This window comes from Salmo salar, chromosome 14 (genome assembly GCF_965601325.2).
Source record: "Salmo salar chromosome 14, fSalSal1, whole genome shotgun sequence".
Classification (NCBI taxonomy): Eukaryota; Metazoa; Chordata; class Actinopteri; order Salmoniformes; family Salmonidae; genus Salmo; species Salmo salar.
In genome coordinates, this window is record NC_138304.1 from 25,947,476 (window position 1) to 25,974,317 (window position 26,842).

Here is a 26,842-nt window from a genome sequence, read left to right on the forward strand (position 1 = left end):
AAAGTGATGACCTGTTCAGAAAGAGAAAACACTGCATGTTGTGTAATCTAGATGGGACATAAACCACACTTGGGTGATCTTTAAAATAGATTTTATTTACCATTTGTAATTGAACAGTTTACGATATACAGCTGACATGACTAAGACAATTCAATGGATTTTGGCCCCAAGGTACAAGAGACATGGTTAGATATATATGATAAAGTACCAGTACTGTGTTCATTTCATTTGTGCTTTATTCTCCCTTATGATAGAATTTACATTGGCATAACATCATGTCTACTCTGCTGACAGTGACAACAGTTTACTCAGACCATTGTAAAGCCTTATTTCAAAACGGAAGTTTGTATTATTAGATATGTTATAAACACATGACTTGATTTAAAGTGCTGAAACAACTTGTAAAAACATGTTTATGAGTAAGAAATTCAGACATCTCTGTGATTGTAGTGAATCACAGAGCAGATAAATCAGTTTTAGTACAGTAAAAGCTTACTATCCGTTTTCAGAATTGCTAACATTTATTAATTTCTTACATTCCATATATAGAAGCCTTTTACTACAGTGATTTCAATATGAGGTGATGAACAATTTGTTTCTATACAATGTCACAAATATATGAATATTCATTCAATGTGTCCTTTTACACTACCTGCTTAGGTTGATCATTTTAATGGAAGGGTCTCACCAAATGATAAAATGCCAAGTTAATGAAATAATAGTCTCAGTGATCAAAAAAGGAAGAATAAGATGAAAACAAAATCACCCTTTCATACATAGTTCCCCAATACATTGATATTTTGATCTTCTGTCATGTATTGTATTTACAATGTTATTTAGTCTTTTATTCAGATCCCCATTAGCTGAAGCAGCAGCTACTCTTCCTGGGGCCCAAGCAATGTTGCTGATTATGGGGTTTGATTTCCTTTTCTTTATTTGCCACATAATGCTCGTAAACTACTCCTCCACCAAATTGAAAAGGCCAGTCTGTTTACACAAAACATTTACAGCACAGTTGCTATATTGTAAACAGATGTGACTGCAGTACAGAACCACAGTGTTCACTTAATACTGTTGGCATTATTACTATGTAAAATAGATTAACACTTATGTACTGTCCCCAAAAGTCATGTAGCTGCAGACATGTCATGTACCTTCAACAGAACATACTGGTCAATGCATTCCTTTGAATTCAAGTTTCAACCCAAGCTTTTGTTTGGCAATACTTTTGATATCAGCTGGCTTTTAGAACAAGATGAAGGTAGTGTCACTGAACATGGATGGTAAATCGTGATGATAAAATACATGTTTTTTTTTGTACAAAAACAAAAGGTCTCTTAAAAAGGTAGTTTGTGTTTTGTTAGATGAAAAAATGGATCGCTACTGATTGATTAGAATTACATGACATCAATACTGACACTATCGTGGTCTAAAAATAGTAGTTAGCAGTAGGGTATCCACTACACAGAAATACATATTACACTAAACACTGGCTAATTATACTATAAGAAAATAAAAATACACCCAAATAAAAACACAAACACCAGTCCTCTGATAGAGGAAGAATTCCGGGATAGCAGAGACCAAAGGGTTGCAATAGCATGGTGGTTATCCTAACTTACTACTATTATAAAGACGAGGACTGCAAGTCAACAGTTCAACAAGAAGAAGAAATAAAAGTCCTAGAGGACTCCCTAGCCTCAGCCGACATGTCGAGAATAATTCTGTTATCAAATGATGTCACCAGGGCCATTATATACTAACCCACTTTAGCTCAACCATTTACACCTGCTGTCAACTTCTTCTTACCAAAATGATATGTATCCATAGTGTTTCTAACTTTTCAAGACACACACATCCGTTAAAAGCAACATCATTACTAGTATCCTGTGCTATCGTCATTCCAGGACCACTACTACTCTGCTTTATAACAGATTCAGTAGTGTGGCTGTACTGTGCTTCAGTCATCATCATAGGAGAACACACTAGTCTGTTTCCATCTGAAGTAAAACTTGAGTCTGTTGGGCTGCATCTAACCTACTGCTGTGCTTGTTTTTATGTTTAAATAACCAACAACTTTGGGTAGGTCCCAAATGGAATCCTATTCCCCATTACATAGGCAATAAGATGCCATGTGGGACAAAATAACCACTAACTACTCCCCTGAGTGTCAGACATGCCTCCTGTTGGACTGCAAGGTTTCGTTTCTATTTTGGACAACGTCTGGATAGCTAACTGTCATGACACTTTTAACACAGTGAAACTGAAGTAAAATGGAAGGAGAACAACTCATAGTCATGACAGCAGAAACTGGATTTATGCAGTCAGATAAAGATGTTGAACATTATATACAGTGACGTACTGGTTAAAGAAGAAATACAAAATCTGAAGTTTCAAGATGCAATGCTCTAGCTCTTTAGCAGCTGCATTGCCAGACTACCCATCTCCATCAGTGCATGCCAGGCAAGGACCCAGTGGATTTACAATGTTACCACAGACAGGTCGTTGCCTCACTGCAACACAGATGCAACGTAACAGAGCGGAGATAAATGCCTCAAATTAGATGGAGAGATGGGACTTCTTGACAATTGCCAATTCCAGCAACCTGTGAGAGCACTACTCCCACCCTAAACCCAACCACAACATCATCCTTTCACAAAGTGACTGAAATACATGTACCTCCCACTCCAACCCACTAAAATAAAACAATTACCAGTAAAAAAACAAGTCATGGATGAGGAATGGTAAACATTACTGTTATTTCTTAAGATACTGTTGCTTCTTTACAAAATCAACATGTTTTCCTTATAATTATTTACTATGTTAATTTACAATAATAAAAGATAAAAATAAGACAATTCTATAGAGAGAACGATACTATACAACTACATATAAACTACATAAATCAGTAAAGATGACTGAAGTTTTTTTTTATTCTCCTGGAGACAAGCTCCATCTCCAGGCCAACCAATGGCCTCTTTCCTTCCTGTTTCCACATCCAATCACACCATTACTTGGCTCAGAGCTTTAAAACGCTTGTAAATACATTTATTTTCCTCTGCAAAGACACCTGCTGATGCAAGTCTCTCAGTTTTGAAAAAGTTAGACACATACTCCAGCTATGTCACCGAGATATTAAAGTTCATGCATGTTCAACATGTTTTTTGGTAACATGCCTGGTTGGGGCAAATCCTACTTGTGAGTAACAGAGGCTATGAGGCAACACCACTGTGTACTTCCTCCTCGATATGCTAGCTGCTTCGGTCCTCAATGAAATGCTCCCTTCACAAGTGAGATGCGAGAAGTGAGATGCCACATTTCGAGATGCATTTCCCATGGAAATGCTTGGAAGACTAAAAGAGAGATGGCACTTTATTGTACTGAGTTGCATCCATCCACCCATTTGTTTTGTGTGTGAACATGTTATGGTTGTCTTTTTCTTAGCTCCCTCTCTAATGTAAAGCCTACCATAATCATAGAAACATTTACTCAGGTATTGAACGTGCTCAGCAAGTAGTAAATTGTTTTGGGACCCTGAGAATGGGCATTGGGAAGTAATGTGCTTCAGTCAGGGTAGCTGTTCAGAAAGCTGGAGACCAACATTCTCTGTGTGTTTGGGGAGTTGGTGCTGTAATGCATGTTAGTTGTTTGCCATCATTGGAAGTACAAGGGCTTAACTGTATAGTTAGTCAAATGAAATATGTGTCAGATCAGTAGCTAAAAAGCCATTGGCTTACTCCAATTTCAGTTGTTCTGGGTAACCCTAAAGCAGCATACATAACAGTCTGAGTAGTCGAGACTATATTGTATTAGAGGGTACTGAGAGTCAAAAGCTATACCGTAGATAAAACAGCAGAAGGGAAAGATCAGTCCCTAGAGTGGTTCCATTCAGATGTCTACAGCACTGACCTAAAGAACACCTGGCCTCCAGCTTTAAAACCCCCAGCACTGCCACCAGAAAAGTTGCCAATTCCGCTGGATATCTTTACAGATCAAGGAGAAAAATGTTGTCCCTCCCCTATTGTGCCATGTATTCACAGTGAGTACACACGCCTGCATAATATGAAGAAGAGAAAAAGAATGCATAATTAAATTATGTCGAAACAAGAGGTGAAATTCTTTTGGATGACGGCCAATTTCTCTAGAGGTTAGAAATAATAAGCCCTTACAATATGTAAAGGTCTCCAGTGAGCGGGCTCTCCCCCACGTTGCGGTGTGCTGTGGGAAAGGGTGGTTGGGTGGGGACTGGCGCTAGCCCAGTGGGGGCCTCTATGCGCTGGGGGTAGTGTTGTGTTCTGTTGAGCCGTTGCTGCCCTGGATGGTGAGGCTGATCTCATCCCTCTTCTCATCCTCCTTCTCCTTCTCCCTCAGCTCCTCTTTCAGGGGACGCACTTCCACCTCTCCCTCTGAGCCTGGGGTGGCGTAGAGGCCTATCCGATGCTCACTCAGGGCCGGGCCCCACTTCACGTCTGGCTTGCACGAATTCTTCAACCGCTGTAAGGAGTGGAGGGTCAGAGGTCAATGCAATGGGAGCGACATAGATTCATTATGTATTGCTAATTAGAGGCAGGTAAAGCAGTTGGGAAAATTATGTAACGCAAGTTACATAAAAACATAACAAATAACATAACACCCATCGGGTTCTCCCTTTTACCATCCATTTCTTTTAGATCGAGCACCCCTTCAACGAAATGTTCCATTTAACAAACAAAACAAAAACGACACTTTCACTAGTCTTAGAATGCCAAACACATCTGCTTTCCAACACTAAACACAGACAGAGCGCTACTGTGGATTCTACCTCTAAAAATGTGGTTCCCTCAGACTTGGCGATCTTGTAGAGAGCATAGATGGGTATGCAGATGACGGAGGACATGGCCATAAGGAAGCCGATGGCTAGAGACCAGCCGGGGTACACATAGTCGTTGTAGGTGATGGGCTTGTACTGGATCACTGTGAAGATCAGGATAAACTGCAAATATAAAAGACAGAGGGACCATTCGTGTCAAGTACACATAGAGATCCTAAAAATCACTAGTCACTCAGTTCTATCTGTAATTCTTTCGACAAGTACATGAAAACGGACAAACATTATTTACATTTGCATAAAGAAAGTACGTACAGTATGCTCATCGAGTTGTGTCCTAGGTCTAGGTCATTCTGGTATTCTAACATGTATTTTGCACAACAGGTTTTGCTGAGAACAAGGCAAAAGTGAAAGTGTAGCCATACAGATTAACGACAAGTGTGTGTAATGCAGAGCAGGTGAAGCCTCATAACATGTCAACTCGGGGGCCCTGGAGGGTAGCTACTGGGAAAGGGGCTGATGAAATGCTCTTACAGATATGATGATGGGGGACACGAATCTCCAGCAGACCCGGAAGAAGATTGGAGGGGGGAAACCCAGCATCATCTCAACGTCCTTGAAGTATTTCTTGTGTCCTGAACACAAACAGTACAGCTTGTTGTCAGTCATTCAGTTTGATTAGCTTTCACCAATAGCCTTGGCAGAGCATTGTGCACAACAGATATTTAGAATCAAGGAAAGACAGTTGGACTCACCATAGACGTACATGATGCAGATGCACATGATGCAGGAGATGATAACCAGAGAGAAACTAGCAGCGTAGTTATCCATCAGCAGCAGCCAGTAGATCCCAGCCTAAAGACATGAGAGCACAGGTGGAGAATACAAAAACAGTATACATCCTAAATATTTGTGCTCTGGGGAGTATTCACTAGGAACCAGAACGGAAGCAAATGGAACAAAACAGTGAGGGACCTACCTGAATTTGTCAAATAGAAACAACAGTTTTGTTGCAAAACAAAAAATTTTGCAACTGTTTGGACTAATGATTATACCCCTGAATAATTACGTGTGTGTTTATGTGTGTGTGCACATGCATGTATATTAGGGTTGAATGGCGGTAACCCAGTTATCAAGATTTCCCGGCCAAAACAACTCCCTTTTCCCGGCATAAATTAAATAACTGTGAGAAACCGATACATTATAATAAATTACTTCTATGAGCTGTTAAATGATATGCGATGTCTGAATCTGGCTTCTCTACGGCCTTCTGCTCTCTGCATGAATCATCAATGCTCAGGGTGGGGACATACTGTCCCTCTCAGTATGGAGCACAGTTCACAATGCATGCAGACTTATCTCATCATGGTAGGCCTACATTTGCTGCAGCAAAGTCTATGCCACAGTAATATAAAGACAGAATGTGCGTCTAATTTACACATTTCCATCTCAGTGGAGGCTACTGAGGGGAGGACGGCTCATAGCAATGGCTGAAATAGAGTCACGTCACCCCGCTCCTCCGTACACTCCACTGGCTTCCAGTTGAAGCTCGCATCTGCTACAAGACCATGGTGCTTGCCTACGGAGCTGTGAGGGGAACGGCACCTCCGTACCTTCAGGCTCTGATCAGTCCCTACACCCAAAGAAGGGCACTGCGTTCATCCACCTCTGGCCTGCTCGCCTCCCTACCTCTGCGGAAGCACAGTTCCCGCTCAGCCCAGTCAAAACTGTTCGCTGCTCTGGCACCCCAATGGTGGAACAAGCTCCCTCACGACGCCAGGACAGCGGAGTCAATCACCACCTTCCGGAGACACCTGAAACCCCACCTCTTTAAGGAATACCTGGGATAGGATTAAGTAATCCTTCTAACCCCCCCCCCCCCCCCCCCCAAAAAAAAAAAAATATAGATGTACTATTGTAAAGTGGTTGTTCCACTGGATATCATAAGGTGAATGCACCGATTTGTAAGTCGCTCTGGATAAGAGCGTCTGCTAAATGACGTAAATGTAAATGTGAGAGGTATCAACCACACGGAAATCACGTCTTCGATACCATTCCATTGACTCCAATCCAGACATACAAATACTGTTGCTTTAAATCAGTGCACGCGTGAGCACTCTCTCACAGTCTTTCTTTCTCCATCAATTCCATTCAAATTGCATCCAATATATATATATATACATATATATATATATACATACATATATACATACATATACATATATATATACATATATATACATATATATATATACATATATATATATACATATATATATATATACATATATATATATATATATATATACATATATATATATATACATATACATATACATATATATATACATATACATATATATACATATACATATACATATATATATACATATACATATATATATATATATATATATATATATATGTATGTATTACCTGAAAGAGGTAGGCTAGTATATATATATATATAGTTCCACGCAATAATGGCCCTATATAATACTGTACACTTTTTAAAAATGTATTCTGGATTTGGGGACTGTGAAAAGACCTCTGGTGGCATGTCTGGTGGGGTAAGTGTGTGTGTCAGAGCTGTGTGTAAGTTGACTATGCTAACATTTGGAATTTTTAACACAATGTTTCTTATAAAAAGAAGTGATGCAGTCAGTCTCTCCTCAACTCTTAGCCAAGAGAGACTGGCATGCATAGTATTGATATTAGCCCTCTAATTACAATGCAGATCAAGACATGCAACTCTGTTCTGGGCCAGCTACAGCTTAAATCGGTCTTTCCTTGCAGCACTCGACCACACGACTGGACAATAATCAAGATAAGACAAAACTAGAGCCTGCAGGACTTTGATGTTTGGAGTGCAGTGTCATAAAAGCAGAGCATCTCTTTATTACGGACAGACCTCTCCCCATCTTTACAACCATTGAATCTATATGTTTTGACCATGGCAGTTTACAATCTAAAGTAACGCCAAGTAATTTAGTCTTGTTCAACAGCCACACCATTCATTACCAGATTCAGCTGAGGTCTAGAACTTAGGGAATGATTTGTACCAAATACAAAGCTCTTAGTTTTAGAGATGTTCAGGATCGGTTTATTACTGGCCACCCATTCAAAAACAGACTGCAACTCTTTGCTAAGGGTTTCAGTGACTTCATTAGCTGTGGTTGTTGATGCATATATGGTTGAATCATCAGCATACATGGGCACACATGCTTTGTTTAATGCCAGTAGCAGGTCATTGGTAAAAATAGAAAATAGTAGAGGGCCTAGAAAGCTGCCCTGCGGTACACCACACTTTACATGTTTAACATTAGAAAAGCTTCCTTTAAAGAAAACCCTTTGATTTCTATTGGATAGACTGCTCTGAATCCACGATATGGCAGAGGTTGAAAAGCCATAACACATGCGTTTTCTCAACAACAGGTTATGGTCAATAATTTCAAAGGCTGCACTGAAATCTCACAGTACAGCTCCAACAGTCTTCTTATTATAAATTGATTTCAACCAATCATCAGAGATTTGTATCAGTGCAGTATGTTGAGTGCCATTCTCTGTAAGCATGCTGTAAGTCTGTTGTTCATTTGTTTACAGAGAAATAGCATTGAATTTGGTCAAACACATTTTTTTCCAACAGTTTTCTAAGAGCTGGCAGCAAGCTGATAGGTCTACTGTTAGAACCAGTAAAGGCTGCTTTACCACTCTTGGGTAGTGGAATTACTTTGGCTATAGAGTCAGCTACCATCCTCAGTAGCCCTCCATCTAAGTTGCCAATGCCAGGGGGTTTGTCATTATATACCAATATTTGTTCCACCTCTCCCACACTAACTTTACAAATTTCAATTATTTGTTTTTTTATTCACAGCTCACTGTTCATTGTAGCATTTCCTGCCTGAGTTTGCCCACTTTGCCAATGAAGTAGTCTTTAAAATATTTGGTAGCATCAAATGGTTTTGTGATGAATAAGCCATCTAAGTTGAATTGTTGAATTCGTCTTTCTGCCCATGATTTCATTTAAAGTACTTCAACGTTTTTTTTGATTGTGAAGGGATTTTTTTTATGTTTGTGCTTTTCTAATAACCAATTTGACTGGGATCATGCAAGTGACTGATTGATCGTGCCTGGGAGGAATTCTCAGTCTCAGAAAGGATGTGCTAAGCTGCTAAGCTGTATAAGCTGTTAGCTTGACAGGTAGCTAGCTAGCAGCTAGGCTAGCTGCTACTCCAAACAGCTCCTCAGACCTGGAGCTGCAGGAACACTGGATAGATAGTAGCGGTCCCAGCAACTTATGTCAACCGCGTCGCGGGATCCACACTCAGAAGGTAGCTAGCTACTAATAAACTTCTCAACAGACTTTCAAAACTGTCCAATAGAACAAACTGAGCTCTCCCTCGTTCCGCGTTCAACAGGAAGTGACAAAATGCATACTAAGAGGACAGTTTAATACAATACAGTGCAGTAATACAGTTAACACTGTATTAGCCTACTGGAGCTAGTTTCATTAATTTACCCAAGAGAGCATATACAGTTGAAGTCGAAAGTTTACATACACCTTAGCCAACTACATTTAAACTCAGTTTTTCACAATTCCTGACATTTAATCAGTGTAAAGATTCCCTGTCAAAGGTCAGTTAGGATCACCACTTTTTTTAAGAATGTGAAATAATAGTAGAGAGAATGATTGATTTCAGCTTTTATTTCTTTCATCACATTCCCAGTGGGTCAGAAGTTTACATACACTCAATTAGTATTTGGTAGCATTGACTTTAAATTGTTTAACTTGGGTCAAACGTTTTGGGTAGCCTTCCACAAGCTTCCCACAATAAGTTGGGTGAATTTTGGCCCATTCCTCCTGACAGAGCTGGTGTAACTGAGTCAGGATCGTTGGCCTCCTTGCTCGCACACGCCTTTTCAGTTTTGCCAACAGAATTTCTGTGGGATTGAGGTCAGGGCTTTGTGATGGCCACTCCAATACCTTGACTTTGTTGTCCTTAAGCCATTTTGCCACAACTTTGGAAGTATGCTTGGGGTCATTGTCCATTTGGAAGACCCATTTGCGACCAACCTTTAACTTCCTGACTGATGTTTTGAGATGTTGCTTCAATATATCCACATAATTTTCCTACCTCATGATGCCATCTATTTTGTGAAGTGTACCAGTCCCTCCTGCAGCAAAGCACCCCCACAACATGATGCTGCCACCCCCGGGCATCACGGTTGGGATGATGTTCTACGGCTTGCAAACCTCCCCCTTTATCCTCCAAACATGACGATGGTCATTATGGCCAAACAGTTCTATTTTTGTTTCATCAGACCAGAGGACATTTTTCCAAAAAGTACGATCTTTGTCCCCATGTGCAGTTGCAAACCGTAGTCTGGCTTTTTTATGGCGGTTTTGGAGCAGTGGCATCTTCCTTGCTGAGCGGCCTTTCTGGTTATGTCGATATAGGACGCGTTTTACTGTGGATATAGATACTTTTGTACCTGTTTCCTCCAGCATCGTCACAAGCTCCTTTGCTGTTGTTCTGGAATTGATTTGCACTTCTCGCACCATAGTACGTTCATCTCTAAGAGACAGAACACATCTACTTCCTGAGTGGTATGACGGCAGCGTGGTCCCATGGTGTTTATACTTGCGTACTATTGTTTGTAGAGATGAACGTGGTACCTTCAGGCGTTTGGAAATTGCTCCCAAGTATAAACCAGACTTGTGGAGGTCTACAATTGTTTTTCTGGGGTCTTGGCTGATTTCTTTCGATTTTACCATGATGTCAAGCAAAGAGGCACTGACTTTGAAGGTAGGCCTTGAAATACATCCACAGGTACACTTCCAATTGACTCAAATGATGTCAATTAGCCTATCAGAAGCTTCTAAAGCCATGACATCATTTTCCCAAGCTGTTTAAAGGCACAGTCAACTTAGTGTATGTAAACTTCTGACCCACTGGAATACTGATACAAGTGAAATAATCTGTCTGTAAACAATTGTTGGAAAAATTAGATGTCCTAACAGACTTGCCAAAACTATAGTTTGTTGACAAGAAATTTGTGGAGTGGTTGAAAAATGAGTTTTAATGACTCCAACCTAAGTGTATGTAAATTTACGACTTCAACTGTAGCTAGCGACATCTATGGGCTTTTATGTTTTTCTGTCGTGCATATGTGCAGTAGCCTATATATCATATATGTATTGGATAAGGACACAATCATTTGGGCTTTTTTGGCCTTGGACTCATAAAATGTATTTAATGTATGACTCATCAGGCTCAGGTAGCGTCAGGCTTGAGTTTTCAAGCAAAGTTCTAATCAAATCTAGACATAGACCTATTTATATGCCTTTGAATGACACTTCTGGTTTTGACGGGAAATACCAGGTTACCCGGGAGAAAAGTGATTTATTCTCGTATGGAACATTGTAAAATACCTGAAAGATATTCAACTCTAATGTGTATTTATGTGTGTACGCATGCAGTGTATGTTTGTGTGTGTGTAAACATCTCTTATCCATTACCTGTGTGGTGAGCGGCACCCCCAGCAGGAAGCCCACTATAGCCACTCCTCCTGTGACCACCGTCTTGTTCCTAACGATCCAGTCAGTACCAATCTCATCCACAATGGCTGTCACCAGGGTCTCCAGCAGGCAGAACTACACACAGGGACACATTGACAGGTTATCACTCAGCATTGACTTCTTATATCTACTTCTCTCAAAAACCCACTTTCTCCAACATGAAAAAAAGAATTAAACATCTACGTGTCAAGTTGAGCCCATCTGACTATGTTCGGTCATGCAGCCCTTAAATTCTATTAAAAAAATATGTCCTATTAGACAGGTGCTGCATCCCAAACAGCATCCTATTCCCTACATAGTGTCACATTTTCACCAGAGAGTGAACAGCCCTCACCATATTCCCCCATATGCCCTGGGGGAATATGGTGCCATTTGGGACACAGCCAGGATGTCATGGTGGTTGACCGACTCACCTGCGTCCCCAGGCCCAGGAGGATGAGCATGAAGAAGAAGAGCAGGGACCAGAGGGGGGAGATGGGCAGCAGAGTGAGGGCCTCTGGGTAGGCCACGAAGGCCAGGCCGGGACCGTGGTCGGCCACCTCAGATACATCTACGTTCAGGTGGTGGGCCATGAAGCCCAGGATAGAGAAGATGACGAAGCCTGCATACACGCTGGTCGCACAGTTGGTGATGCTGATGATGATGCTGTCTCTGTATGGGCGACCAATCAAAAAAAAGAAAACAGGAAGAACATTTTAAGAAATAGGATACGTTTATAGGTCTCTGTGTAAGTAACCACCAAGATCTGTGCATTTCACCATCATTCTTCCTTCCAGTGCATTATTCATTCATACTAAACAGTCTAAGTCTTAATTACATAATCAAAAATCATGATTATACTAAATAGTGAGATATTTTTCCTGGTTTCTTACAACTGGTGGGTTTATCAGTCGCTACACTATTTCATTGATTCATAGTATCCTGTCCATCACTTCACTGCTTCCACCACATGGTGGTGCTATACAGAAGAGAAAACCTCTTTCAGTTTGCAAAGGAGCTTTGAGTTTGACTACTGTAAACTACAAGGAACAATACAACCGCAGGTTTAACAAGAGTAAAAAAACTAACATTTTGTCTCTCTACTCCCAGTGCGCTGCCTCTGGCCTCCACCTACAGTACAATGGCATGCAGTGCACACCATCAATTCCTGCGATTTGCAGCTGCCCTCCTCCATTCTGCACCCTTTCTGTTAATCACTGTTGACACTGTAGCGTGATTGCACCCAGAGAGGCAACAAAGACCCTTTCTGATTTACTCCAACCAAGCATGAAAAAGTACTGCAGTGTAACTGCACACACTACCCTTCACTTCTTACACAACTCAGACAGCAGAAGTGTCCCAATTGGTATCAATTTCCCTTTATAGTGCACTACTTTTGACCAGGACCTATAGGGTGCCATTAGGGACTCACACAGGGTTTATTTGGTAGTAGAGGGGAGAGTAGAGGGGGAACAGCGGGGAAGAGGGGAGAGTAGAGGGGGAACAGCGGGGGAAGAGGAAGAGTAGAGTACCTGTAGCAGTTGTTGTGGAACTTGTTGTAGGAGGCCATAGTGATGAGCCCACCCCATGCACAGCCCAGAGAGTAGAAGATCTGAGAGGCAGCGTCTCCCCACACCTGGACAGACAGAAAACCATGTGTCAATACAACCACTGAAGAAGACTTATTTCATATCTGAGGCATATTACATCTGATTTTAAAGTAGTCTCTGTGTGATGAGACAGCCTACAACGTTACGCTATGAAGAGCTATTATATGAGTTATAAAAAGTCAACGTCAACAACTCATAAAGTAGTACTTAACTAGCTGCAGTAGGTAATGACATAGATTTACATGACTTATTACTATATTTACTACATTTCCTATATGATTACCCATACCTTAGCGTCGAGGATCTTATGCCACTGTGGGGTCAGGTAGTACTTGATGCCGGTGACAGCTCCCTCCAGGGTGATGCCTCTGATGAAGAGGATGGTCAGCACCACGTAGGGGAATGTGGCTGTGAAGTACACCACCTGAGGACCGTCGAGAGGTGAAGAATGAGTTAGAACATCTTCTAATGGGTGTCAATGATACATTATGACTAGGAGTTTTTCTTGATCATAGACTAAGTAACTTGACCGGGAAAAACTACTGGCCCAATCAATGACTTTTGGATGTGAGAGAGAGAACGTAGAGAGATGAGAGAGATAAGAGAGAGAAAAAAAGGGAGACAGAGCGATAGACACCGCTGCTCACCTTGCCTGAAGACTTGACTCCTCTAATTAGACAGAGGAAGACCACCACCCATGACACGGCCAGACATCCCAGAATAGGGAGACGGACTTCACCGAAATTCCCGATGTCGTCTGAGATCTGCAGAACGTAGTGTCTGTGGGGAATGCACACAATTAATCACAGTGTCTATTCACAACAACGCCTTAATAGAGAAATGCAGAATGTAGAGTCAGTGCCGCAGGGACAAACAATGGCTATACGTTCATTCATGAGAGACAGAGAAGGAGAATTGTTCGGATGATCCCTTGTATTACAGTGAGCGAAGCACATATTTCAATGTAGCAGTATGACCGAAAAACAACTTGGTGACAACACAATGGTTTATCTTTACTGACAATAGGCAGGAAATACAACTCCATTCATAGTATACTGAAGACATCACCCTGAATGAAAGCTGAGCACAAACCATTTAGAAAGCCATTAACCAAGCACACCGCTCCCTTCGAAAGGCCCCTATTCTCTATGCTAGGGGAATAAAACAGCTACACTACTCCCCATTCACTACGGGATCAAGATACTATTCTTGTCGAGGAAAATATACTTAACATCTAATCTTGTGTACTTCAGACAGTCAACTACAGTATGTGTAATGCTTGTTGAATGCGGGATGATTAATCATAGGCCAGGATTAGCAAGGCATACATGCCTGCCATCTGACTGGGCAGGACTAGAGCATCTAAAACAACATTGCCTTACAGAGAAACACAAACACTCTTCTGTTTACCCATAGTCAGACATGCACTATGTGACCAAAAGTATGTGGACACCTTCTCGTTGAACATCTCATTACAAAATCATGGGCACTAATATGGAGTTGGTCCCCTCTTTGCTGCTATAACAGCCTCCACTCTTCTGGGAAGGCTTTCTACTTGATGTTGGAGCATTGCTGTGGGGATTTGCTTCCATTCAACCATAAGAGCATCAATGAGGTCGGGCACTGATTCTGGGCGATTAGGCCTGGCTCGCAGTTAGCGTTCCAATTCATCCCAAAGGTGTTAGAGGGGGTTGAGGTCAGGGCTGTGTACAGGCCAGTCAAGTTCTTCTCCACCGATCTCGACAAACCATTTCTGTATGGAACTCACTTTTCCTTTACTGGAACTAAGGGGCGTAGCCTGAACCATGAAAAACAGCCCCAGACCATTATTCCTCCTACACCAAACTTTACAGTTGGCACTATGCATTCGGGCAGGTAGCGTTCTCCTGGCATCCACCAAACACAGATTGGTTCGTCAGACTGCCAGATAGTGAAGTGTGATTCATCACTCCACTGCTCCAGAGTCCAATGGCGGCGAGCTTTACACCACTCCAGCCGACGCTTGGCATTGTGAGCCGTTGTTGCTCCTAGACGTCTCCACTTCACAATAACAGCACTTACAGTTGACCAGGGCAGCTCTAGCAGGGTAGAAATTTGAAGAACTGACTTGTTGGAAAGGTGGCATCCTATGACGGTGCCATGTTGAAAGTCACTGAGGCCATTCTAATGCCAATGTTTGTCTATGGAGATTGCATTGGTTGAGTGCTCGATTTTATACACCTGTCAACAACAGATGTGGCTGAAATAGCCGAATCCACTAATTTGAAGGCATGTCCACATACTTTTGTATATATAGTGTACTTTATGTGGCAAAACATTTTGAACACTACTTTACTAACCATATCTAGGAGCAGTAGAGTGTGAATTAACCCTTGCAGCATCTACTCCAGTCTCTTTAATCTAGTAGGCCTGACTAGAGTCAGCCGTGCCCACACCTTCCCACTCAGGTACTGCTGGGTTGCAGAATTACAGTAACTCCCAAAATTCCCAGGTTTTCCAGAAGTCCTGGCTGGATGAATCCGGATTTCCTGCTTATTCCTTTCTGATTCCGGGAATCTTCCAACCGGCAAGTGTACACTCAGGCCTTACTTCCAGTACTCAACAGATTTAGAATAAAATCTGTTGGAATTCAAATAAAGATTGATAACCAACTCTTGGTCCGGGTTAGGCCTTACTTCCAGTACTCTACAGGTCTAGTAGTAACTCCCTCTCACTCATGCCTTACTTCCAGTACTCCTCGCTGGGGCTGGTCCTCTTGGTCTTATTGACCACCTCCACGGCAACCTCAGCGGCCCCGGTGACCAAGCTGCGGGTGACATTGGCCAGGGTGTTGTTGATGCCCCTGGGAGTCACCACACCGTTGCAGGTGGGCGTGTTCCAGGGGTTGTTGCAGTAGGTCCACGGCAGCAGGTTGGTCATGGAAGAGAAGAAATAGTAGAAGGCGATGCAGATCACCACGTTGTAGTAGATACCGATGTAGGTGGACACCACCATCATCCCGTAGCCCACACCTGGTGAGGGAGAAAGAGAGAGTAGAGGACTTCAAAATACGACCAGGCAAGACCGTGGCTCTCTTACTGAAGACATGTTGAAAATCTGTGGGTTTTCTAAGAATGTTTACATATGCATTCTAAGCTGACAACAGATGCTGCAATTTATTTTCAACCTTTCAGTTTCTTAAGCGTCAGATAGTCAGTTATTAGTTGGATGCCACTGACCAACGGCAGTGATAGTAATGCCAATCACCAACACCAGCACTGGTTGTTGGCTCACCTTCGAACATGACTGAGCAATGGCAGCAGTGTTTTAAACATGACTGACCAACGGCATCAGTGGTTGTTAACTGGCTCACCTTTGAACATGGGGCTGATCCTCCAAACCCCCAGGCATCCCTGGCTGGCGAACTGTCCGAATGAGAGCTCCAGGAAGAACAGGGGGATCCCACAGAACACCAGCATGATGAAGTAGGGGAACATGAAGGCTCCTGTAGTACACAACACAAGATATGGGACAGGTCAACAGTTTTGATGAAATTGATTAGAACTCAGATTTGTGTTATTTAACTCTTTACACTATTACTTCTTGTAAGTAGGTATATGTTTATTATTGCTGTTCACAACCAATGGCTTATCTAATGGTCATTCATATGAAACATTTATAAATATTACAGAAAAGTTCCATGCCATGACAATATCCCATTTCTGCTATGTAATGCTCGGTGAGTGAGTGGACGGATTTTAAGGTCATGTTTCTGTCTAGAATAGAAAATTAGTTCAGAAATAGAAGAGTTGTCATCCCATGACATTGACAATATCATATTTCTGCTATGTAATGCACAGTGAATAAGCAGTCTAATTGTAAGGTCATGTTTAGATCTAGACACAGAAAAAAGGTCATATAGAAAAGCATCCCATGACAATATCCTGTTTCTGCAACGTAGTGCCCACACAGTGGTCATATTGCAAGGTCTCTGATGTTTTTTTACGGCCGGCCAGCCAGCGATGAGAAAATGTCATCAAGCCAAAGGAGGTGAATGGTGTCCACATCGCCAACAAATTATCATGGTCCAAACACACCAAGAAAGTTGTGTAGAGGGCATGACAACACCTTTTCCCCCCCAGGAGACTGAAAAGATATGGCATTGGTCCCCAGATCCTCAAAAAGTTATACAGCTGCACCATCGAGAGCATCCTGACCGGTTGCATCACGGCCTGGTATGGCAACTGCTCGGCGTCTGACGTAGGGCGCTACAGAGGATAGTGCGTACAGCCCAGTACATCACTGGAGCCAAGCTTCCTGCCATCCAGGACCTATATACTAGGCGGTTTTAGAGGAAGGCCCAAAAATTTGTCAATGACTCTAGTCATCCAAGTCATAGACTTGATTTTTTTTACTTTAGTTTATTTAGAAAATATTTTCTGAACTCTATTTTCTTAAAACTGCATTGTTGGTTAAGGGCTTGTAAGTAAGCATTTCACGGTAAGGTCTACCGTGTTGTATTCAGCGCATGTGACAAATTCAATTTCATTTGAGTCCTAAGGAGCATCAGACAGAGAGTGATGCTAAGCGAGGCAGCAACCCTCTGTCTGCTTGATTGGTTTAACAGGGGGCTACTGAGGCCAATGTATCTGGGGAATAACGACCTCAGTGCTGTAGTCTGAGATCATGGGTTAAAGGAAGGACTGGAGAGTGAGGAGCAGACTGCCTGCGTCCCAAATGGCACCCTATTCCCTATATAGTGCACTACTAGTTGGTATAGGGTGCCTTTTGGGCAACAACCCAGGCCACAGCCAGCTGATAAAGTCTACTGTGATGTTATTACTGCAGAGCTTTGAGCTACACCAGTCCCCTTGGCTATAATATTCAGCTATGTAATTGTGTGACCTAATGCACAGGCTACTGTATATGTATGCCCTTCTATGGCGATCCCTGGTCGCAAAATGTATAGAAGACTAAAGCCAATTGTAGGAGTTAAAACATTTGAATTGAGGGGGAATAAAGCCAAGAATAACTTGGATCCATCTGACACAATGTGAGGAACAGCAACTTAAACATACTTGACAACACTTTCTAATTTGATTGCTTTTCAAAGCACTGCAAAAGGCATTGTGGATAAACTAGAATGTATTGCTGTCATTACTACTATATAATCAGTGTGAAGACGTACCTCCTCCATTTCTGTAGCAGAGGTAGGGGAACCTCCATACGTTTCCCAGGCCCACGGCATAGCCCACGCTGGTGAGGATAAACTCTATCTGGTTCCCCCAGTTCCCTCTCCTGGAGTTCTTATCCGTCTTCACGGGTTCTCCTGGAACAGCTCCATTCTAGAACACAAAGAGAGAAGAACATTAGAGATGTTAGAACGTTAGAGAGGAACTGTATCTAGTTTACCTCCAGACTGGAGTAGGTAGGCCATTCTCTCAATGTGACACCCAACTCAAATCAACAACAAACTCAACAAATTGGCCTATTAGGCCAACTACATTCAGCTGAATGTAAAGTTCCAGGGTGCACCAATATTGAACAGAGTGCACCAATATCGAACATGGTGCACCAATATCGAACAGCGTGCACCAATATTGAACACAAACCAGCAAAACAGTGTGAAATATGCTACTGTGCTAGTGAGTAGACAGTAAACACTATACTGTATTAGATGTTCAGTGCTTAGGCTAAAACTGAGGACGGCAAAATGAACAAATTATTTAATTCTAGAGTACTTTTCCTTTTCTCCAGTTATAGGCCTAGTTCTGCATTGCATGCTAGAACTCCAAAGTTGAGATGGGCACATTGGAGCAAACTTGATTTAAACTGAAATAACCATTTGTTGTGTGCACAAAATTAACATTTGGTCTTGTAGTCCTGATTTGAAGTTTGCTCTCTCCATCTGTTGGTGTCAGATGGTCCTCGTTCTGACTTGACCTCCTCACTAACCCCAGGAGTTGACTACTGAGACTCCATTACGTCTATCTGCCTCTAACTCACACAGCCAGAGCAACACTTGTCCCTTCACATGGCACCACAGAAGCAGTATAACAAATAATTGTATATATTACAGTTAACACAACTCCTTCAATTAAATGTTATACTGTAGTAATCATAAATGTGACAAAGGTTTGGATTGCTGTGGGGTTTTGGTGTCTCTTATGGTGTGGCCTGGAGTGCACTGTGGAATGTGCACATTGGTTAACGTGCAGTCATTGCCATGGAAGGCTCAGTACATGCACTAGAACGCACGCACACGCACATGCACACGCACACACACACACACACACACACACACACACACACACACACACACACACACACACACACACACACACACACAAACACACACACACACACACACACACGAGTCTGCTTGCTGAGTTCCCTGGGCCATTGCTCCCAGCAGAGTCGGCATCATGCAGGCAGGCAACTTATTCATCAGCAAAAAAATGAAAAACAAAACAGAAAAATCCCATATTTTCGTGATTGCCCCGTAGTCATCCTTGGAGTCTGGTTGCGCCCAAATGTTCTATTTCAAAATAAATGTAACCTTTATTTCAAAATAAACGCAACCTTTTCACAACAATCCCCAACCCTTTGGTCTTGAATTGTAAACTAAATAGAGAATAAATACAATATCACCAAACAGAACTCTTGCAAATCAACAACATTATTACAGCCAAAATGTTCCTTTAGTTATCTTTGGCTGGCCATTGAGTGTGAGACATGTGCACCTGCGCGGCTGCGTGAGAAACAGTCTGTTGAGGCTGCTCTCCTCAGTGTGATGTCTGTGTTTGTGTTTGTTGTGTAGAGTGTGATTGTTTTAGGTGCTGAGAGTCTGGAGGAGGCGCACACCTGCTCAGTGCAAGGTGAGGCCAGCTGCACAGCTGAAAGGGCCCAGGGTGGAATGAGAGCCCAGCCAACCCACACAGTACAGCACAAAACACAGCAGACAGACTGGGCTACATGTAGCCTGCTGGCCTCCCACCTCCAGCTGTCCCACCTGTGAGAAGTCAGGTCTTTCAACACATGATTAGTAGGCACGTTTCCACTGACCCAGGTTAATTTGACAAAAGTAATGGTTGCAAAAAAATTACATTGCGACAAGTGTAGGCCTAATGGAAACGGCAGCTATAGGACAAATGTTCTAAAGATCAACAACATTTTTATCCGTTCGACAGGAGTGTATTTTTCTTTATGATGAAAACAGTGTTTTTCGAATAAATTATCATTGCTGAATCATTTTAAAGGTACGCGGAGCACGATGTCATAACGTGACTATAAAGCGCCACTATACATTTAATTGTAAACGCCTGCTGCTTGCTAAATACATTTTTTCAACTATAAAATAATGTTTCTTTGCAGGATCTTTGTCCTGACTTTCAAGAATGCCTGAATTGCGTCGCCTTGCTTTTCTGGTTGACTGGCAAGTTTCACCTTCCAATTAATTCAGATCTACAGGAGTGTAAGTTTCACCATGGCATGGACCGTGGCGTTACGTTGGCACAGGATAATTATTAGAATATAGCAAATATTAGTAAATTCTTGCATTCTATCCATGCTGGCTTTTGCTGGCAACCTGAGACATGAAACAGATAGGTGGGAGGGCATATACAGGCTGTCGCCAATGTATTATTATGCAATTTGCCTAAATGGATACTGGAAACTCTATTTTTTTGGTGTGACATCTGTTTTTATTGACACAAGACAGTTTAATGGAAACACACCATAGCAGGCAATTTGTATGCAAACGTTCTATATGTCGACAGAAAATCACTGAACAAGTTAGTGGAAACATAGCTTGTCATAAGCGTCATAATGATCGGACCAAACTGCAGCGGGGATGTGAATCATCTTCTTGATTTATTAAAGAAATTAACACTGAACAAAAAACCGACAAAAAACAGTCCTGTAAGGTACATAGACTATACATGGAACAACCACCCACAAACACAAGAGAAAATAAACCCACTTCAATATGGCCTCCAATTAGAAGCAACGACAACCAGCTGCTTCTAATTGGAGGTCGTTCCCAAAACGAACATAGAAATAGAAAAACTAGAAAACCCACATAGAAATAGAAAACATAGAACATAAACCAAAAACCCCGAAACACACAAAACAAACACCCCCTGCCACGTCCTGAACAAACTATAATAACAAATAACCCCTTTTACTGGTCAGGACGTGACATAGCTAGTGTTTTCCCCTAGGATTTCTTTCAGCAGCGTTGGAAAATGTAGTGGGGGGCTGGTGGGTCGATTGCTATTTGCTAGGGGGGTCCGGGGCATGATGAGGAGCAAGCGGTGGCTGTGCGCTCGTGGCTCTCATTCACACCTCTGCCTGCTTTGTGCTACAAATTCGCTGTAACTTGTCACACTAATCTTAAAGGGATAGTGCAAGATTTTGCAATTAAGCCCTTTTTCTACTTACCCAGAGTCAGATGAACTCATGGATACCATTTTTATGTCTCTGCATCAGGGGTTGAAACCGGTTCAGGGAACAGAACTGAAAACTGAAAAAATACAACATTTTTCAAGGAACAGAATCAGAACCGGGAACAAAAGTGATCTACAATGTTCCGGAACATAACCACTATTTTAAAAACATGGGTTAATAACGTTATTTTACATTCCAGGCATTTTTTTTTCAGTCCCACAAAAAATGCAACATAGCACCTATGCTATGAAACATATTCCAGTGTCTCTTCAAGCCAAGCCAAGCCTCCACCTCCTTCTCCTCCACCCTCTCTCGCACTCTCCTCACCCGCAAAATTTCAGTAGTCTTGCACCCTACACTCAGCTGTCCAATGCATGTACAGTAAATAGCTTGCCCGCTCCATAGCAAGCTGCTCTATTCGCACTGATTGGTTAATAAATAATATAATGTCGAGCTAAATAAAAAGAACGTTGGGTTCGAACCGGTTCAGAACTTTATTTTTCTGGTCGAAACAGTGGAACAGTTTCGACCTGTTCAGAACAAAACGATTGGAAAATAATTGTGGTTCCAACCCCTGCTCTGTGTGCAGTTTGACGGAAATTGAAGGCAGTTTCGTGGGCCATTTAGCATGCTAGCTGTTCCCATAGACTTCCAGTCATTGTGCTAACGCTATTTTCCGGGAGTAGCAATTAAGCAGTGGCGGGCCTGGTGGCAACTCATAGTTCACTCATAGCAACAAACTCAGCAAATAAAACAGACTGAACTTTGACTTTACATGTTCCATCTTGGCTTGAATGTTGAGTAAGTTAGAATTTTGTCTGCAATGTACCCAGAATTCTAATATATTTCAATAGTTTTATGATTAGCCAATGTCATAACGTAGTTATTTTGTTAGATACTTCTCCCTATTATCTTAAATGTTATTTTTTCAAAGCCATTTTAGCTGTCATGCTAGCTGTTCGGTCCGATCCGATTCACAACTCATGGGATTTTAATCGTGCCATGTAGACATTGCCTCCATCCAAGGCACGTGTTGCTTGTCAACCCCCTGGATTTGTCCCGACTAAATCCAATGTCAGAGACTTGCTAGCAAACGCTTGTGCTATAAAACTAAATAAATACTGCACTCTGACCCACAAAACTTATTTGCTAGATTCATGATAGCAGTGTTAGACAAAGCACAGAAAGTGAACTACAAAACGTGATGCATCTTTATTGGGATTTGCAGTTGTTGTGCTAGCATCTGAAATAACTTACTCATCTTTTAATCCAGTGGTTCCCAAACTTTTCCGGTTACTGTCCCACCAACTGAATTTTGCTCTGCCCGGAGTACCCCTGAAGTACCACCTCATGTAAGTTTTACCAGTAGGCCTATGGTTTCATGAGTCCTCTCAAGTACCCCTTGTGGATTGTCCAAGTACCCCCAGGGGTCCTAGTACCCCTGGTTGGGAACTACTGCTTTAATCAAGCATTGATAGGACTTTTTTCCATGCATTGGAAAACTATTGGAAAACTATGGAATTAAAATTATTCCTATAATTTGCTCTATTCCGACTGCTCTCCACTCCACTATCTGTTACGATACTCTCTCCAGGCTGTCTCTCTGGCTTGGCTACTTGCATCCCATATGTCACCCTATTCCCTACACCATATGGGTCTTGGTCAAAAGAAGAGCACCAAATAGGGAATAGGGTGCCATTTGGTCTGTTGCTCTGGATGCTGGCTGTCCAGTGTTTAGGCCCGTGGTGTGTACTCTCTGGAGCACCCTGCTTGGTCAGTCACTGCAGATCCACACACTCAGCCGCATCTCCTCCCTTCCCATCCACATCGCACGCCCAGCTGGGCCCATCTGCCCTTACGTAAGATGCACACATGGTCAGGTCATAGCCCTTCTCTCTCCATCTCTCTGAGGGGCCCTTCCAAATCAGTGGACCCAACTTAACTCCCAACACCCTGCCCTCTTCTAGCGCACTGCACACAGGTGCACCCCAAGAGAGAGAGGAAGGGGAAAGAGAAATAGGAGGGGGGAAAGATGGAACGAGAGCAAGAGCCAGGTTTTGAAATTGTGCAAGGAAGTGCGAAAGGGTGAGTGAGCTCAAAGTTTATATAAAGAGGATTCCCATTCCCAAGACTTGGGCAAATACGGCATCTATACAGTACCAGTCAAAAGTTTGGACACACCTACTCATTCCAGGGTTTTTCTTTATTTTCATTATTTTCTACATTGTAGAATAATAGTGAAGACATCACAACTATTAAATAACAAATATAGAATCATGTAGTAACCAAAAAAAGTGTTAAACAAATCAAAGTATTTTATATTTGAGATTCTTCAAAGTAGCCACCCTTTGCCTTGATGGCAGCTTTGCACACCCTTTCTTGGTTACTACATGATTCCATATGTGTTATTTCATAGTTTTGATTTCTTCACTATTATTCTACAATGTAGAAAATAGTAAAAAATAAAGAAAAACCCTTGAATGAGTAGGCGTGTCCAAACTTTTGACTGGTACTGTACACTCGTGTGATAGATCTCAAATATGACAACTGATTACCTTTCAAATGGGTTCGTTTGAATGTGGGTCATTTGGTGCAAACATGGCTTATTGGCTTGTCATGCTTTAATGCGGTTATTTTAGTTCTGGTGAAAGATAATTTACAAGATAACCAAATTAATTTTATTAAACCTGCCTGGGTCTTGGTCCACATCTGACTAAAACACGTACAGACCTACCATTCCAGCTACTTTGATGGAGTGACACACACCTAACAAAGCATGGCCAGTGACAGCTGCGACCTAGTCGTGGTAATAGACATTCTCCATCTCCACTTGATTGTAAACCCAACCTAGGGCTTGACAGGACTCCCAGAGAAGCTAATATTACAGTACACACAGTATAGTAGAGACTAAACTGCCAAAAGGAAAATACAGAATTTTGGACAGAGACATGGACCAAGACAAAAAGGGAGAACCAAAGCTCCTGATAATACTACAGTATATTGGTATTAATAGCTGCCTGGCGCTGTTGCACATCTTCATTACTGCCTGCTGTTATTGTGAAGTTTCAGCCTACGAGGCCTTCTGGCCACCCAAAGCTCCCTGGCATTTACTGACAGCTCCTGTGTGCAGCCTCACTAGGCATGCAACCAGCACAAGCCATTATGTAGCCTACCGAGCCTGGATGAGCAGCACTATTCCCAAGTATGTGTCTGTTTACTTGCCTGAGAGTGAGACATGACACGTTTTGCCTGAACTTTGTTTGTCGTGCAAAGCACTGTGCAAAGGACGGGCCAAATGACTGAGTGAAAGGCAATAAACTACAGTATAAGGATACAACTCAATGATCAGATCAGCAAAGGATAAATTCTGTCGAGGAGATTGAAAGAACGAAAACAAAACAGAGTTTTACACTACTATGTATAAGTGACTTTTTAGCACTGCACAATTTCCCGTTGCACTGTACATGGAGGGAGATTGTGCGTGTTCACTTATCGTAGCTGAGTACACACAGGTCAGGGGACCTTAAGACACTTCTGCACATGTACTCCAGCACCTGATTCACACAGCTAGTTACCTCCTGTTCCACCACTATTACTGGGAATTGTAGACTCCTGACCATACCTGAATGAACAGGGTGGGAAGTAGACTAGCGATTAAGAGCGTTGGGGCAGTAACCAAAAGGACTGGTTTGAATCCCCGAGCCGGCAAAGTGAAAAATCTTCCGTTCTGCCCTTGAGTAAGGCAGTTAACACCCAACAACAACAACTGCTCCCCGGGCGCCAATGATGTTGATTAAGACAGCCTCCTGCACCACCTCTCTGATTGAAAGGGGTTGGGTTAAATGCAGAAGACACATTTCGGGTGAATACATTCAGTTGTGCAACTGACTAGATATCCCTTTCCTCTCATTACTATCAAATCAGTCTGTAGGCCTATGTACAGTAGATCTTGTTTTATGGATTCTTATTCAGCTCTTAGGCCTGGTCTTGTAAATATAGTTTTTAAGTTATGTGCTCAGTACTTGCTGGCTGCCCTGGAGTTATGCAGTAGTGTTGAAAGAACAAGTCAGAAGGAGCACAATATATCACAAAAGAAGTACAAAAAATGCTATCACAGTTGCATTTAACCTGGCCAGTGCACTTGTCTCTATGCATGTGGGCTATAGTAAACTGCTGGTAAAATAGTTAATCAAACGGCTTAAGAATAGGCCTTGCCTATGATCTGTGTCACCATCACATGCTAAGACAACCATCAGACAAGACATTGAGGCTTAGCAGCCCATAGAACACATGTATAGCAGCTCTCCGACAATCCTCACCAACCAACAGTATTTCACTGACCCCATTCTTAAATATAGAGATAAGAAGAAAGGAGTGATAGAAGTGTCGATGGAGGGAATGTGCTCTGTCAGCACTTCTAAAAGGGCCTGAAGACATCTGTTCAAACCAAACATAAAGGTTAGAACAGCCATCTGATCCTTCAGTAGGAGGTAGGTCACCTACTCCTCAGCCAATGGTCTGACATGACCCTCAACAGGGGGAGGGTCAGATTCCAACAAAATAATTCTAAACAATTATATATTTGCAGAGGGTGATCAAAAAGTGCATTTAAATCAACTTTGTTCAGGTAAAACAATAGGTAAAATAAAGTTGTTTAGCTCGTAAAAATCCTCGGGTTTGAAGTTACAATTTTACTTATTTTCCCTGGCGATTCATCCTGAATTGAATTCCGCTGCTCCATCGATCGCTCCATACATCAGTCTGAACCTACCATCCTAGAAGTTGTTTGTGCTGACATTAAAATTATGTGATTCATGATTTGTGTAGTAGGCCAGCTCTGGTCCAACCCATCGGTTTCTGGGATTAATCAGAACGGTGTGAATGTGTTTGCATTCGACAAGTCGTCGGGGAGGAAGCAAATCCAGACTCATTGTATAGAAGAAATTTTAGTGGCCGTGGCATTTTGCTGGAGCGATGGGTAGCCAGGCAAACTCCTGTCCACCAATTTTAACAAGCATTTTAGTTTAAAAACAAAACCTGTATGTGGCTGTTGGTTTTAAACTTTTTCAATGCAAAGTGTAACTCTTGCATTATTGCCCAGAAGCGAAAACTCTTCCACTGTAAGAACACCCTCCCAACAAATCAAACATTGGAATCGAAGTAGGCTAACACTCCTTCCACCAACCATTCTATCGGAGTTTGAATATCATTTGAAAATAACTGAAGCTGACAAAAGAACAGGTTGTTATTGAAATTCAAATCAAACAAAACCAAGAGTGATTTGATCGTTGTAAGCTAAAAATTATTTCAGTACCAATCATTTAAAGTGGCACACGTAGATACCCTTGTTAACGAACAACAATTTAACAAAAAATTTAAACTGAAAAGTGGTGCGTGCATATGTATTCACCCCCTTTGCTATGAAGCCCCTAAATAAGA

At 42.0% G+C, this 26,842-nt stretch overlaps 1 protein-coding gene across 7 annotated transcripts in view; it reads right to left on the reverse strand.

Moving 5' to 3' along the window:
- Positions 1–74: 74 nt before the first annotated feature.
- LOC106569088 (sodium- and chloride-dependent glycine transporter 1) overlaps positions 75–26,842 on the reverse strand; it is an 82,164-nt gene continuing 55,396 nt past the window's right edge. For all 7 annotated transcript variants that reach the window (XM_014140084.3, XM_014140081.3, XM_014140080.3 and 4 more), the window contains 12 exons: positions 18,144–18,300; positions 16,329–16,460; positions 15,702–15,987; positions 13,624–13,756; positions 13,266–13,400; positions 12,899–13,002; positions 11,801–12,038; positions 11,328–11,462; positions 5,563–5,662; positions 5,342–5,442; positions 4,802–4,972; positions 75–4,494 (listed from right to left, as the gene is read on the reverse strand). In XM_014140084.3, the coding sequence (XP_013995559.1) occupies positions 4,270–4,494; positions 4,802–4,972; positions 5,342–5,442; positions 5,563–5,662; positions 11,328–11,462; positions 11,801–12,038; positions 12,899–13,002; positions 13,266–13,400; positions 13,624–13,756; positions 15,702–15,987; positions 16,329–16,460; positions 18,144–18,300 (1,917 nt within the window). In that variant the 3' untranslated portion in view covers positions 75–4,269. The remainder of the gene's footprint in view (positions 4,495–4,801; positions 4,973–5,341; positions 5,443–5,562; positions 5,663–11,327; positions 11,463–11,800; positions 12,039–12,898; positions 13,003–13,265; positions 13,401–13,623; positions 13,757–15,701; positions 15,988–16,328; positions 16,461–18,143; positions 18,301–26,842) is intronic.